Source organism: Phyllostomus discolor, chromosome 12 (assembly GCF_004126475.2).
Source record: "Phyllostomus discolor isolate MPI-MPIP mPhyDis1 chromosome 12, mPhyDis1.pri.v3, whole genome shotgun sequence".
NCBI classification, from domain to species: Eukaryota; Metazoa; Chordata; class Mammalia; order Chiroptera; family Phyllostomidae; genus Phyllostomus; species Phyllostomus discolor.
The window spans coordinates 45,032,992-45,048,469 of NC_040914.2; the positions used below are offsets into that span (position 1 = coordinate 45,032,992).

Consider the following 15,478-nt stretch of genomic DNA (forward strand, 5'->3'; position numbering starts at 1 on the left):
GTGCGTCCCAGCAGCAGCCATCCCAGCACCAGCGGGAGAACGCGCCCTCCTCACACAGAGCGAGCACTGACCCAGATGCCTCGCTGTCCACTGCCAAAACCAAGTTCCATCACAAGTCCGCCACGGCGGTCACAGAGAGGTCAGAACTAAGTGATCTTTCCCTCGTTCAATCCCCTGCGTCGTTCTTCCGTCCACAGGTTTCTCGCCGAGAAGACAGTTTCTTGTTGATCAAGAGTTGTTCATGTAATTGTGCTTCTTGAACGTCTTCTAATTTTAGCAAGAAAACAAGTGTGAAGGAAGTTCCATGTGTGAACTTCTTGCAAATACTGTTTTTCTCTGCTTTTATTCACTACACTTTTTTCTGATCAGTATTGCACATCTAAAGTCTGTGTGGTGCAGCAGACCCACTGACCACTATGAAAACGAGAGTCCACCGGAAACCTCTCTCCCCTGTGGCTGTAAGCACGTTTGCGAACCTGACAAGGTGACGCTGTTTCTGTGAGTCCCCCATGCGGTGTTGTGACCCCACTACAGTCGTGGGTTCAGTGATGCGCACCGGAGCCTTTCTCCTTTCTGTGGAGACGAGCCAAGAGGTCTGACACTGTCCTTTCTGTTTACAAATGAGAGCTGGTGTAACTTGTTTTAAAATTTAAAACCATAAATTTTCCACATGTTTTCTAAGCTGGGCACTGTCACTTCTTCACCTGTTTTAGGTGAGGAGGAGACGGTTACATCCATTCATTCTGCCCATCAGTGGGTGTTTTCCCCTTCCTGGGCCAGGAGCTGTGTAGGTGCCCTGGTTACATCACAGAGGTAGAGTTAATGAATGTGCAAAAGACTTGAACAGGTGCTTCCCCAGCGAAGATGCAGATAGTGAATAAGCATGTGAAGAGATCTCAGCATCACTAGGAAATAGGAATTAAAACTTTAGTAAGGTGCTTCATCACACCTGTTAAAACCACTTACCATGCTGCACCGAAGCTGCCGGATCCTGAGAGCCTCCAGGGCAAGTGGAACTTTCTCACCCCACAGGTCGGATGCGGAACGGAGCAGCCGTGGGGGAAGGCCTGTAGATGCCTTACAATGTCATGCATACACTTTCTGTGTGGTTCCGCAGTCCCCGTCCTGTACAGTCACCGCAGAGAAATGAAAAGCTGTGTTCTCTCCAGAACCCGAAAGTGCTGGCTTACAGCGGCTTGGTTCTCACCTGCCCCAAACTGGAGACTGTCCTCGTACTCTTCCGCTGATGGACGGACAGCAGGCCACAGGCACAGAAAGGACCCACGCCGTGATAGGGAGTGATGTGATGTGATGGGAAATACAACGTAACATAACATAACCAGTTACAAAAAGGATGGACCTCAGACGGCACTATGCTAAGTGAAAGAAGCCATTCTAAGAAAGGAGAGACTAAAAAAGTCTTTTTTAATGGAAAGCGGGTACACGACTGTCCAGCGTTGGGAGAGGAGATGATCAGAAAGGGCCCGCCCGGGGGAGTCTGGGGAGCCAGTGGTTCGATGTCCCGCAAAAGTGACCCTCCTCTATAATAGACCCATAGTCACCGACACGCAAGGACCCAGGAAGGATGGCTGCCACGAGACGTTCCCGAGGGGTCGCGTAGAGGACAGGCTTCAGTCAGGCCGGTGACCGCGGGTGCGTCAGCGTGGGGCTTGGGGGTGAGCACTAGCTCAGTGCTCACAGCACCGACACTGAAGACCGAGAGGGGGACTCGGGGGTAACGCGACTGCACGTCGAGGCAGCGTGGCTCGCACGGACGGCCTCACTGGGGGTGAGGAGTGGGGGTGGGTGTTGCCAAAATATTTTTAACAGTTTTCAGTCATTGCAATTGGCAGTGATTTTGTCACTCAGAAACTGTTGCGTGTTGTGATGTAGCTTAAAGCAAATAAGTACTTTTGGAATGACCTCTGTCATTCTCGATGCCCTTAAGGACCTGTGTGCTGGGTATCAAAGAAAAGAGAGAGAGAGCTATAAATTGAAAGAAAAGAAATTCCGTACTCCTTCCTGATTTTGAATCTGAAATAACATGAATTCATAAGATATTTTATTTTTAAGTAAGTAAGGGGTGGATTTCCTACCTGTGTTTAGCCTCATGAGTGCTTAAGGAGTCGGATGGTGGAAAGTCGGGTGAATTAGTGTGTTAGTGTGTTCCACAGCGCCGCGTTCTTCCGTGTTCTGCCCCCTCAGACCGCCCTGTGCACAGCCAGCTCTGTCTGCCTCACGCCGAGGGCTCCACAAAGGATGCCTCAGCGGGACTTTGCCTGGAAGTCGCTGCGGGCAGTTGTGTGGTAACAGAGGAGCGTTTTCAGTGGTTTCACACGAGTCTCGGCTTTCGGAGGCTCCTGCAGGGCAGCCCTGCACCACAGGCCCCTCCCTGTGGGGGCCCCTCGCTCGCTGGGTCCAGTTCGGGCCTCAGAATTCTCACTGCAGTTAACAGCTCTGAATGTCAGAAAAAACCTGTTAGGTAATATCTAAAGAAGTTAGTTTGGAGCTTTACAAAGACAAAGCATAATTTCAGAACGGTAGTGCAAATAAACTGTGTACCGTTTATTAAGTGCTTAATGTAAACTAAAGCAACTTGGTCAGTTACAGTATGTCGGGGCCCTGGTGTTTAATGCCCAAGGCAGCTGCTTTAAAGTACCAGCTCTCTTGACCCCAGTGTGGGACGGAGGATCTGGGGCGGACGTGTTTCCTGGTGAGTCTCAGGGACTGCACACTGCACTGGGGCGTGCACTGCACACTCACCCAGTTGGAGTGTCCGACCCTCCGAGGATGCAGCCACCTGGGGCTTGTCTGCTGCACTGCTTTATAACGTCTCAGGTGCCGGCCTCCCCGGCTGAGGCGTATGTGCCACACTCGCATTCTGTTACGGTCATTTCGTTTGTAAATAAGTTCCTGGTCTTATTACCAAAATACCTAGTTTTATGGTGTCTTTTCTGGCCTCTGTTTTTCAGAGGAAACGTGTGCGGTGAGAAGACTGGCTGACCTAAGACTCAGCCGTGCCGTCAGGATTCCTTGGGGCAGAAAGCCTTTATCGCAGCCCAGTGTCAGTGTAGGTCTGACGGAGGGGACAGTGCGATTTTACTGTCTTCTGAGAAGATCATTTTAAACTCGGGGCTTTGTGTTTGATGTTGTAAAAAGTGCTTCCAGTCATTTGAGTCTTAGGTTACAGGGGGGGCTGCTTGGGCAGACCACCCAGGCTGGGTTCACAGAAGGGCTCTTTCGGGGACAGGTGCTCTTCAAACAGAGCCTGCCTTTCAGGCAGGTTTTGCTGAGTGCGGGAGTTTCGCTGACCCCACGTTTTTTGCCCCCTGCCCCCTTGTTCTCCTCTCGTCAGAAAGTAGTTTCTTTGCGGAAGTTTCCTGGCAGAGCTGGTGAGCGTGAGATCGCAGAGACGTGCTTTTTATGTGTATGTTCTTTTTTTTAAGGCGTATTTATTTATTTTTAGAGAGGGGAAGGGAGAAACGCCAATGTGTGGTTGCCTCGAGTGTGCCCCCCACTGGGGGCCCGCAACCCAGGCACGTGCCCTAGGCTGGGAATCGAACCAGCAGCCCCTTGGTTTGCAGGCGGCACTCAGTCCGTGGAGCCACACCAGCCAGGGCTGTATGGATGTCTCCTGACATCCCACAAAAGGTGGTAGACATGTTGCAGGGATTGTACTGAATGAAACAAATTAAAAATCAAGGCCATAAGGGTATATAGGTCAAAACGAAAGGGAAAGTAAGATACAATTATAAACGTGTAAGGTTCCCCATGTCATTCTGATGTAGTACCCTTATGTCTGAAGCCTTTAGAGACCTACAATTTTACATACCAGTTCTACACTGAAGCCACAGCACGTAAACAGTGTGATGCTGGCACAGTGCTTGACAAAAGGATCACTTAGCTTCAGAAACCAGGGAGTACCTCCTGTACTATGAAGGCAGCTTTTCAAACTGGTAGAAAAGGTGGATTATTCCATAATAATCCACCTTTGAGATGGGGAATAAATTTAGGCTTCTGCCTCACATGAAAATAAATTCTGAAGGATTTGATAGTTAATTATAAAAACCATAAAATCACCGCACCCAGTGATCTGATTCAAGAAAAAAACAAATACGAAGGGCTGGGTGTAAATGTACAGTTAGCTCATCTCATAAGGATAAAAGGAGGAGGAGAAAACAAAATTCCAAAGAAAACAATTGTTAGACTACGTAAAATTGTGTAGCTTCCATACATAAAAAAAACCTTAAAAATAATGTAAGCAAAATGAAAGGTATTAGGTAAATGACAAAAAATATTTAGAACATATATTAATCCTCTGTTATGTTGATAATGAGAGAATTTTATAAAGCATTAAGAAAAAGATGAAAACCTCCAATAAAAATTTTCAGAGAGTAAGAATTCCCTAATAAAATTCTCCTGGCTTCCCCGTTTCCCCCCCTCCAGCCCCCCACCGGAGCACCAGAGGGCCTGCCTGCCCCGTGTGCCTCGCCCCGGGCCCGGAAAACCCTGGCACTCAGATGTTGGCTGAGTGAGGGAATAGTCATGTGGTGTCTCTTAGACCTGTGCGTCTCAGCTCCCGCACCTCAGAATTGGCCCTGCTCTTGAAGCATGCAGACAGAGAGATCCCTCGCTCAACCCCGTGCCACCTCCCCCCCCCCCCCCGCCCGCCCGCTGGCGTCTCCTGGGGAGGAGCAGTGCTCCGTCAGACCGGAGGGCCCCGTTCGAGAGCACAGTTCTGGACTCGAAGGCGCATCACGGTCAGCTGCAGAGTGTGTCAGAACACACATTGCCAGACGCTGCCGCCCGTGAGTTTCTTCCTGCTCAGTAGGTCTGGGTTGGAGCCCGAGGATTTGTTTTTCTGAAAAGTCCCCAAGTGAGATTGATGATGTGGACCCATGGCTCAACTTGAAGAATTGTTGTCCTAGGGGGCCGGCTGCAAAGGACCGAAATCAGAGCCTCGTCACACAGGACTGAGCAGTGAGCGGGGGTGACCAGACGTGCCTCTCGGCAGCGCGGCTCTTCACCGTGGTCTCGAGTGCACCCAGAAGGAACACTGTCCCTCGAGTTTGTGGTTCCAAGCGTTTTTTAGAACGGTGGCACATGTATTTTTTTAATCCTTAAAAGAAGAACATTTCTTGGATCAACTTGAACTCAGGCTGTTGCCCTCCGCGGGCCTTCCTCCACAGGGCACACGGGGGTCCTTGTCCACGCAGCCTCCGAGCCGCTGTGGGGCTCACCCCCGATCTCCGCGGTTCCCGTCTCCCAGGGAAAGAGCTCCTCCTCCTGGGGCTGCCTCCCCCGTCACCCACTGTATCCCGGGCCAGGAGCTCTGGCATCCGGAGCTTTGGCAGATGCTCTTTCTGGGCGTTATTCAAAGACTTTTAGATCCCAAAGTTCCTGGGTATTATCGTCTTAGACTATTAAGACGCTGTTCCGTTGTCTGCTGCCGCCAACCAAGGAGTTAGTAAGAGGCAAGTGTTAGGCACTGAGTAACGTGGGGCTTTGGGTGAAACTCGCAACCCTTCACGTCTGGTGGCGGCCCTTGCACCTCAGGCTCGGCTCGGCTGGGCAGAGCAGACTCTGTCACAAAGTGCCTGTTTCTTTGCACCGTTTACTCCCTGTATTTTAGGTGTTGAGAGAAGCGCCGCTGAGGTGTTACAAATGGGTTTTCTTCCCCTGCCAGGTCCCTCTGCAGCGCAGTCAACGTTTACAGCCTCACCTGCAGCAACTGCTCTGAGAACTGCACCGACGTTCTGTTCAGCAACAAGATTACCTTCTTAATGGACCTCCTGATGCACCAGTTGACGGTAGGTAATATTGCTGCTTTGGGTTAGAAGCAGTTAAGGTTTGAGAAACATTCTCTGTGGAGGGAACGAAAAGAATTCAGCGTATTTGCTCTCCAGATGGAAAAAAAAAAACTGGAGATGGCCCAGAGTGTGGAACAGGGACCGGCGAGAGAGACCTCTTGTTGTGAAAGTGTCGTATTGGACTCTCCCGAGTTCCAGTATTCACTGACAACACACCTGGGACACTGGCCAAGGCTGTAAGTTTCCGTGGTCAGCTCAGGGCCTCGGCGTCGGTTGAGCCCAGACCTGGGAGCGCCGTGCGAGGGGAGAGAGCTGGGGGGGCCGCCCCGGCTCTCTCGCCAGCTCAGGTAAACGGGCCACCAGGTGAAAGGAATTGGTGATGGCCACTGGCTTTTTTTCAGAGCAAGAAACTCCTCCTCAGTTGTCCTTCACAAATGGGAACAAGCGACTAATTTCACCCTTAAGTTTTATTTCGGTTCACAGATGTCGAGACGGGTAAGCTCAGTGCAATATCCTATGGGCTGAGCCTGTCGGCTGCAGTCTCCAGAGCAAGGCCCCGAGGCCAGAAATTTCCAGGTGAAGTTTCTGAGTCCCCGAGGTATTGGCACAAAATCACTCTCAGGCTGTAAGTGTACAACGTGCGAGGTGTTTTTTTTTTCAGAGCCGGTTTCCCTTTGCTCAGCACATAGTTCTAACGGTTCTTCCGAAGCCGTGTGCCTTTTGTTCTCCGTCCTCCTCCGTCTGGTTAGTTTCTGCGCGTCCTGCAGACCTTCCCTGAGGCACGGCGGCACCCTCCCCAGCCCGACTGCTTCCCCAAGTACGTCTTCCACAGACCTGCTCGCAGCGAACCGTAGTTAACCGTTTCCTTGTCCGTCACCCCCATTAGCCGTCACAGCCTCTGAGGTCCCGGTACAGGGCCTGTAGACTCGGTGCACTGGTGACGGACAAACACCTGGACAGACGGGTCCCCACGTGTCTGGGGCCGAGGATCAGAAAGGGGTGATGCAGCCCTTCCAGGCAGGCGTCCGACAGGGAGGTGCAGACTGTCACGCAGCACGGCCGTGGCCGTTTGTGGCGGTGACGTCATTTCAGGCTCAGTCGTCCATGTTTTTATCTCTAAAAGAAGGCACTGAAATACGGGCAAGACATTGAAGCACAAAATTCAATCAGAAGTAGTTGAAAGGCAGGGACAAGGAAGAAAACTTAGCATTTGTTGCAGGCCTACTATTCCGGGCATTTTAGTATCTATTGTCTTATTTAATTTTTAAAACATACAGTCAGCATTGTATCCCTTCTCACAGATGAGGAAGCTGGAGTCCCAGAGGGGTCGGCTCGCGAAGGCTCCCTAGCTGGTAAATCTCAGAGCCAGGAGTCAAACGTAGGTCTCCGACCCCCAACTCGGGCATTCTGCACGGTAACTGAGTGATGCCTTTAGAAAGTGTCGGTGTCAGTGCCGTGCGAGGCGAGGAAAGACTGAGGGGCTGTCAGGTCGGAGGGGACTGAGGAGGTCTGACCGTTGAATGCGGTGGGTCCTGAACCAGAAACAGGGCGTCAGTGGGCACACTGGGAAGCTCAGGTAAGATCTACAGAATAATGAGTTTTACTGGCCCCGTGTTAATTTCCTACTTTCAAAAAAAGAATCAAATAGAAGTTTTAGGGCTGAAGAATATAATAATTAAACTGAAAAATTAGCTGGATATGTTCAAGAGGAAGACTTTATCATGCAGGAGACTCAAAGACAGGTCATTTGAAATTATCTGGTCACAGGAACAAAAAGAAAAAAAATGAAAAAGTGAAGAAAGCCAATGGGGTTTCGCAGTACCCCCAAACAGACCGATACATGCACACAGGTGGTCCCAAAAAGAGGAGAGAGAATAGAACAGAGAGCTTTTTTAAAGAAGTAATAGACTAGAATTTCTCAGTCTGGTGAAGGAAACGGATGTCTAGGTTCAAGAAATCCAGCAGGCACCAGCTAGATGAGCGCAAAGAAATCCACCCAGAGACACACTGTGGTCAGCTTGCCGAGTCCCAGAGAGAACCTGGAAAGCAGCAGGGGAGAGCGACCCATCCCACACACAGAGCCTCCTCCGTCAGAGTCAGCGGGTTTCTCCCCAGACCCTGCAGGCCAGAGGGGTGCAATGATGTGTTCAAGGTGCTAGAAGAAAATGATACCAAGGACACCGCATCCAGCAGAACTGTCCTTCTGAGATGAGTAAGAAATGAAAACCGTCCCAGATAAGCGGAAGCTGAGAAATTCATTACCGGGAGACCTGCCTTACAGGACATGCTAAAGGGAGCCTTCGAGCAGGAACAAAAAGACACCAAACAGGAATTTAAAAAAAAAACACGAACCCACAAAGCTTGCCAGTAAAGATAAACACAGAGACAAATACAGCTGCAATACTGTAATAGGGTTGGACATCACTGTTACTTCTGGAGAAATTAAGGACAAAAGTATAGCAATAACTATGGCAATGTGTTCATGTGGTTACGTAATATAAAAATATGTATTTTGTGACAGCAACATAAAATGCTGGGAAGAGAAGTAAGGGTGTGGAGTATTTGTGCTTAAAGTTAAGTTGTTGTCAGCTTAATATAGATGATTATAACTTAAAATGTTTTATGTAAGCCCAGTGGTAACTGTGAAGAAAATACCTACAAAGTATACACGCAAAAGGCCTTGACCGGTGCAGCTCTGTTGGTTGGGCATCATCTCTGAAAGGGTTACCGGTTCAATACCCGGTCAGGGCACATGCTTGGGTTGTAGGTTCGGTCCACGGTCGAGTGTGTGTGAGAGGCAACTAATCAATGTTTCTCTCACATCGGCGATTCTCTCCCTTTCTCTTTCTCTTCCCCTCTCTATAAAAATAAATATATTTTTTAAAACATACACAAAAGAAAGTGAAAGTCAAAACATGTTACTACAAAAAATCAGTAGCACGAAAGAAGACTGCAGGCAAGGGTGAGAGACAAAACAACCAAATGGCAGCAGTGACCCTCTGCCAGTGATCACTTCAAATGCAAGTGCATTGAACTCCCCAACAGAAAGAGACACACTGGCCACATGGATCCAAAAACAAGATCCGTCTGTACATTTCTGTAAGAGACTCACGTTACATTAGGGACACAGGAGCTGACAGTGAAAGACTTGGAACAGATATCTGTGCACATGACACCCAGAGCAGCAGGGGCGGCCATACCGACATCGGAAAATGGACCCGAAGGCCACAGCTCTTCAGAAGACGTAAAGAAGGGTGTTACAGGGAAACTCTCCAGGGAGGTAGAACTGTTGCAGACACACGTGCGCCCATCGCAGCACCCAGATACAAGAAGCCGACATTGGGAAACCGGAAGGAGACGACGACAACAACATAGTAATCGTAGGGGATTTCGGTGCCCCGTTCCAATGACGGATAAACATCCAGAGAGAAAATCAGTACAGAAACGGAGGCTTTGAACACCACCATCTACCAAAATATTCCCCCCAGCAGCACCAGACGACACATTTCTCTCCAGTGCACAGGGAACCTTCTCCAGGAGAGACCACACGTTAGGTCACAGAGTCAGTCAGTAGATTCAAGAAGACTGATAACATGCCAAGTGTATTTCTGACCACAGTGGAATGAAAATAGAAATTAATGGCAGAAGGAAATCTGGGAAATTTTCACAAATATGTGGAAATCAAACAATACACTCATGAGAAACCAGTGGGCCAAAAAAAAAAAAAAAGAAATGAAAAGAGAAGTCAATATCTTGAGACATGAAAATATAACATACCAAAACTTACGGGATGCTGCTAAAGCAGTGCTGGGGGGAAGTTTATAGCAAGAAATACCTGCAGTAAAAAGGAAGGAAGATCTCAAATACACTGCCTAGCTTTGCACCTCAAGGAACTAGAAAAGGAAGAACTGACGAAACCCAGAGTTAGCAGACAGAAGGAAATAATTGATGTTAGAGTGGAACTAGCAGGCACACAGACACACAGACCAACAGAACCGAGTAGAGAATCCAGAAATAAGCCCGGGCGTGGGCCACTAATACTGGACAAAGGCATCAAGAGTACACAAAAGGGAAAGGGCAGCATCTTCGGTAAAAGCTTTTGGGAAAACTGGACGGCCACATGCACAAGAATGAAATTGGACCCTTATCTTACACCATTCCCAAAATATTAGATCCAAATGGACTAAATACTTACATCCTAGAAGAAAACATAAGGAAAAAGCTCTTTGACCTTGGTCCTTGCGATTGTCTTTTTTTTTTTTTCTTTTGGGTATGACACCAAAAGCACAAGTAACAAAAGCAAAACAAACAAGTAAACAAGCCAAACCAGTGGGGCTGCATCACACGAAAGGGTTTCTGTGCAGCAAGTGAAAAGGCAAGGTAAGAAATGAGGGCAATGTATCTGAAAATCATATATACAAAACACATCCCTAAAAAAAGTATCAATTACAAAATAAGGAAAAACCTGGCACACAGCACCTTTACGAAGTGATCAAAGCGAATGTTATCCAAAGTTCCAGAAGCCTAGAATGGCCTGTTCGAGTTCCGTGGTTCAGTCAGTTACCTGTGTGGACCTCAGTAGCTGGAACACTTGGTAATTTCAATACCAGGGCTCATGTCTGAGAGCTTAAATGCCGCTTTCAACGTAAAAACATGTCCTTATTGGAAAGTTGTTGTTCTTATGGAAAGAAAAGCGAAGCTTTTATTGTAGACCATATAACTGAAACACCTTTAAAGTACTTACGGGGGAGTTCTTTAAAACAGCTCTGTAACTCAGGTTATGAGAATTCCTTAGAGGTGATGACAGCTATTCCGTGTGCGTGCCGTGCTGCTTTGAACACGGTGTGCCGTCACGTAACCCAGGGACTCAGGAAAGTGCGAGACCGTGGCGCACACGGGACCCTGCCGTCTCCCCGGTGCCCCGTGGCAGAACGTTGCTGCAGCTGCGGGAAGAAGACCGAGGGCGACAGGCATGGAGGTTATCGTCAGCCATCGAAGGAGCAGTTCTTCCCCTTTTTGTTGGGCACAGGGGGCAGGAGGCTGTGAAGAGAGGCCCGAGATGGAGAAGCCTAGCGGGGCGCCACTGCCACCCACACACGTGTGCACACGCATGTCAGAGAGCAAGGGACGTGAGGGGGCCTGGGAGGAAAGGGAGGCAGAGACAGGAGGGGCCCGGGGAGGAGCCCCACGCAGGGCTGCTCAGCCCCCCGCGGCAGCAACACACGGTCTGCCTTCCCCCCCTGAAGCGTCCACGCAGTGTCCTCACCACACCGCACGCTTCACAGGGGCCCCTGGCTTTCCAGTAAACAAGCAAACGTCACACCAGACGTGAAAGGGCCGTGCAGGCCGCCGAGTCCTCCTGGGGTTTTACGAGAGGGGAAGAATGCGTGGCTGGCCTCTGCGCTCGCCGAGGCCCCTCTCACCTGCGGAAGCCGTCTGTTCCGGGGGGTGGGGGATGGGGGGGGGAGCAGGTTCGGTCTCCCGGACGCAGCTGGCCGCGGCAGGCGGCTCTCCGTGGAGACCACACTGCAGGGTGTGCTGGTTCCTTGAAGGGTAACTTGCTTTCTCTCAAATCCTGACAGTGTGGTTTGACAAACTGTGAAATGCCCATGTTTTAAAAGTGCATTTTAAGTTTGGCAGTTTCTTATAAACATGTGCTTATCCTGCGTCCCAGCAGTCTCACTCGTAGCTATTTACCCAAGAAAATGAAAACATTCCCCCCCCCCCCACACACACACACACAAAACTGTACAGGAACAACCTTAGAAGCGTTATTCATAAATAACTAAATTCCACAAGTCACCAGCAGGTGAAAGGATAAATGGGGTAACCCATACAGTGGAGTGATACTTAGCAACAAAAAGGGACAGAGCATGGATACACCTGGCAGCACGCATGAGTTACTCAGAATTCATGGGGATGAGAAGCCGTATTCAAAAGTCTCCCCACTGTGTGAGTCTAGAAAATGCAGAGCACTCTGCAGTGACACAGAGCAGAGGGGCGGTCCCCTGGGGCCCGGGGGTGGGGACACGGACTTGGAGGGAGCACAGGGAGCCTCTGGGGACCGTGGAGACCTTCTGTTTCTTGATTAGCGTGGTCCACACACAGGTACACACATTCGTCAGAATTTATTAAAGCAGACACTTAAGCTAGGTGCAGTTTACAATAAAATTTATTTTTAAAGTGTGTTTTTGCCAATGTGGCAAGATCATATCCATTGATGAATCTGGATAAAGAGTGGCAGTTCATTGTATATTATTCCTTGGCTTTTCTGACAGCTTGATATTTTTTAGAAGAAAAGGTAGTCTGGAAAAGCTTACAGATAAGGTGGCATTTCTGTGGAGACCTACAGGAAGCTGGGGGGGTGGGTCATGAGCGATCTTGGAAGAGTGTTTGCAGGGGAGGCGGCGGGGTAGGGGTGCGTGGAGAGAGGTGAGATGGCTGGACGGGCCTCCCTGGCGCTGCCAGGTTTGTGGTTCTTACTGGGCAGGGGTGCGCACCAGCAGGAGGAGGATGGGATCCAGCAAATTGGAGAGTGCTCTGACTGCTGAGGCATGCACTGTGAAGGTACTGACATTATGTTATTTAGGATTTTGGCTGCGTGGAATATATAAGCAGACTGGAAGGCACACTAAGTGTATCGAAAAGGGTAATGACATTAGGGATACAAAGTAATGTCCTCTTCAGTATTGTCTGTAGAAATTTATTAAAGATAACGTTGAAAACCTATTAGCCCTTCCTGCGTAATTTCTTTTTACACCCGAAGCCAAGTAAATCGTCCTCGTAAAAACCCGCCGTGAGTTCTGGTTTTGTGTGCGGTGCAGCGTGAGTGCAGGGTGTCTTGGAAGGGTGGTGGCGAGTGGACTGTTGCGTGTCTCACCGCGGTCGGGCTGAAGGACACAAGATCGTGATGACAGCGCGGGAACCTGTGCCCGTGCCGGCGCCTGTCCCCCGTCCCCGTCCTCTCACGCTGTCCTGTTGGTTCTCAGGGAGCTGAACTCACACGGGGACCTTCGTGCGCATGCCACAAAAGGCAGGAGCAGCTTCACACTATGACAGCGTGCTCGGGTAGAGTTACCACTGATCACCAAGTTGATTCTCTCTCTCATGGAATCGTGTTACAGAGGGTGGATTTATACCACTAATAAAAGCACTTTTCTGCATTGAAAAAAAGAATCGTAGACAGTTTTTGAAATCAGTTTGGTGGTAGGAGGTAGTGGGTAAAAAAGAGTATGAGCTTGTCTTTTAAAAGTGATGGCAACTTTAGTTTTGCTAAAAACACTGTGCCTCAGGGACTTGGTCCCAGAAATACTGCATTTCCCCTTGACATGGATTTAGCTCATTCCAACCCCAGTGACTTCATTCTCCTCTGGGCCGTGGCTTCCTCACATAGAAGGTAAAAAATCTTGATTCTAAGATTCTAATCTAAAATTAATGAAATATTTGTAGATTTTAAGAAGGCCAGATATCTTTTGAGAGGAACGGAAAATTTTGTGCCAAGAATAGGCTTATGAACCCAAACTGTAATTTCCTGGTACATTAAGAGAAAGACAATGACCAAACCAATGTATTCTAAGGAAATACACTAAAAGGTATTTACCTTTTGTCTGTGGAAGAGAGATTGTGGTTTTAAATTTCTGCCTTAGGAGCAACAGGTTCAGAAGATCCAGAGCTCCGTAGCTCCTTTCTTCCCAGGCCGGCCTGTCAGTGCCAGCAGGGGTAGTTTACAGGACTGCTGCCTGCTGGGAAGGTCACCCTCCCCTGCCCTCCACAGACCACCCACCCCAGAGGGAATGTGCTCCAGGCACAGGTAAGCCAGGTGTGCAGTAAACCAGGGCAGCAGGCTAGGGGGGTGGGGCTGGGTGTTGCTTGCACACCTTTACTGAAGGGCAGGCTCTTCCAGCATATCCTTGGCCCAGCAGCTGTGCTGGAAGGAAGTTCAAACTCAAGTGTTGCCCTGTGAGCACATACCGGAGCTCGAGGTGTGCATTTCACCCACACGGCGTCCCAGGGGAGCAGCCCGCTGACGGGGAACAGTGATACCAGCCACACAAAGGGCAGGTCCAGAGCCCCGCTCTGAACAGAGTATCCTTCACAGTACAGACAGCTTTTCCTTACAGCTCTTTTTTTTCTATCAAATCTTGTTTTCGAAGACTAAAAAGAACTTTTTTTTTTTTTGTCTCAGTGAAGACAAGCCCCCTTCTTGCCCTGATTCAGGCAATTTTGAAATTCTTTCCTAGATGAAGTAAGCGACAGAAAGCTGCATTCTCAGCAGTGAAAGGATCAATACAAAATGGGGAGATTAGAAAAAAAATTCTATGGAAAAACCTGATCGTTTGATTGAACGGAATGTGAAGCTGGCGCAGACTGTCGGAAATCGGAAACCGTGGTGAGAAAGGAAAAGCCAGTTCCGCCCTGTGAGGCCCTCGAGCAGGGCCAGGGCCCAGGACCCCCACCCACACCTGACGAGCTGGCCTGGCTCCTGGGCGCCCGGGGTCCTTCGTGTAACTGCCAGGTTGTCAGAGAAGCTCTTTCAGTTTGGGTTTACTTTACAAGAAACGGCCAAAATGGTGTTTCTAAAATTAAGCAGAAAGCCACAGTGACACAGTAAGTCAGAAGTCAGCCATGGACAGAAACGAGAACAGTGTAAAAATCTATCTGACTGGCTTTGCGTTGAGCTGATTTTCTTGGGGCTGATGAAGAAGTGACATTTGGTCCTCAAACCACATTTACAGTTTCCGAATAACGAGATGGGTATATTTCACCCGGGATTATCCCAGAAACCCCTAAATATAATGTTTTCTTACCCTTTGCCAAGAATAAAGCTCTTGTGGAATCCCTTTTTTTCCTCCAATGGAAGGGACATCAGAAAGGCAACGTTTGACTGACCACATTTCAGGAGAACGGACGTATAAATACTGGGCGTCGGGACTGCCCAGTGGAAGAGCTGGGTCTCTGCTCAGTCATGCACATCTAAGCCCCTCACACAGCATTTGTATCCAGCTTGCGATCTGGTCAGGATCACGATACACCATCGGTCTGTCTGTGCCTCGGCCTTAACTGGGAACAGAAAGCCCCAGATTACCACGCGTTTGAAAAAAGCCTACAGCCTGAGAAACAGAACTCAGAAGAAACAGAGACCATGCAGGGAATGAAAGAAAGTCTTTAAAAAGGATCGTTTCAGTGGTGAGCAATGATTATGTTCATGAAATAAAACCAAGATTTTATGAGAACAAAACATACACAGAGCCAAAAAAAAAAAAAAAAGTCCTGAAAATTAAGAATATAATTGAATGCACAACTTGGTAGAAGGACTGGAAAATAAAGTTAAGGAAATCACCTTAGAAGTAGGACAAAGACAAAGAAACAAAAAGCAGGAAAAACAGTATAAGAAAATTAAAGGCTCATTTAGTTCAGGACCAATATCCAACAGAGAACATGAATGGAAGGAAGTTAGCAAAGGAAATTTCCCCAGAGGTGAAACACACGACTCTCAGGTTGAAAAGAGCACTGAGTTTTTGCATAAGCGATGAACAGAGACCCAACCAAGATACAGGAAGGCAGGGATAAACAGCTCCTGTCAGTTCCCAGAGAGGACGGAGCCGGTGAGCAGGTTGTCGACCAGGACGTGAGGCGTCGGTCGGACTTCTCAGCCACAGTCCTGAGGG

At 48.9% G+C, this 15,478-nt stretch overlaps 1 protein-coding gene across 4 annotated transcripts in view; it reads left to right on the top strand.

The window, feature by feature from the left end:
• The window catches only part of SCAPER (S-phase cyclin A associated protein in the ER), a 144,372-nt gene that overhangs the window by 86,750 nt on the left and 42,144 nt on the right, over positions 1-15,478 (top strand). For all 4 annotated transcript variants that reach the window (XM_028502379.2, XM_036013194.1, XM_028502377.2 and 1 more), the window contains one exon: positions 5,687-5,810. In XM_028502379.2, the coding sequence (XP_028358180.1) occupies positions 5,687-5,810 (124 nt within the window). The remainder of the gene's footprint in view (positions 1-5,686; positions 5,811-15,478) is intronic.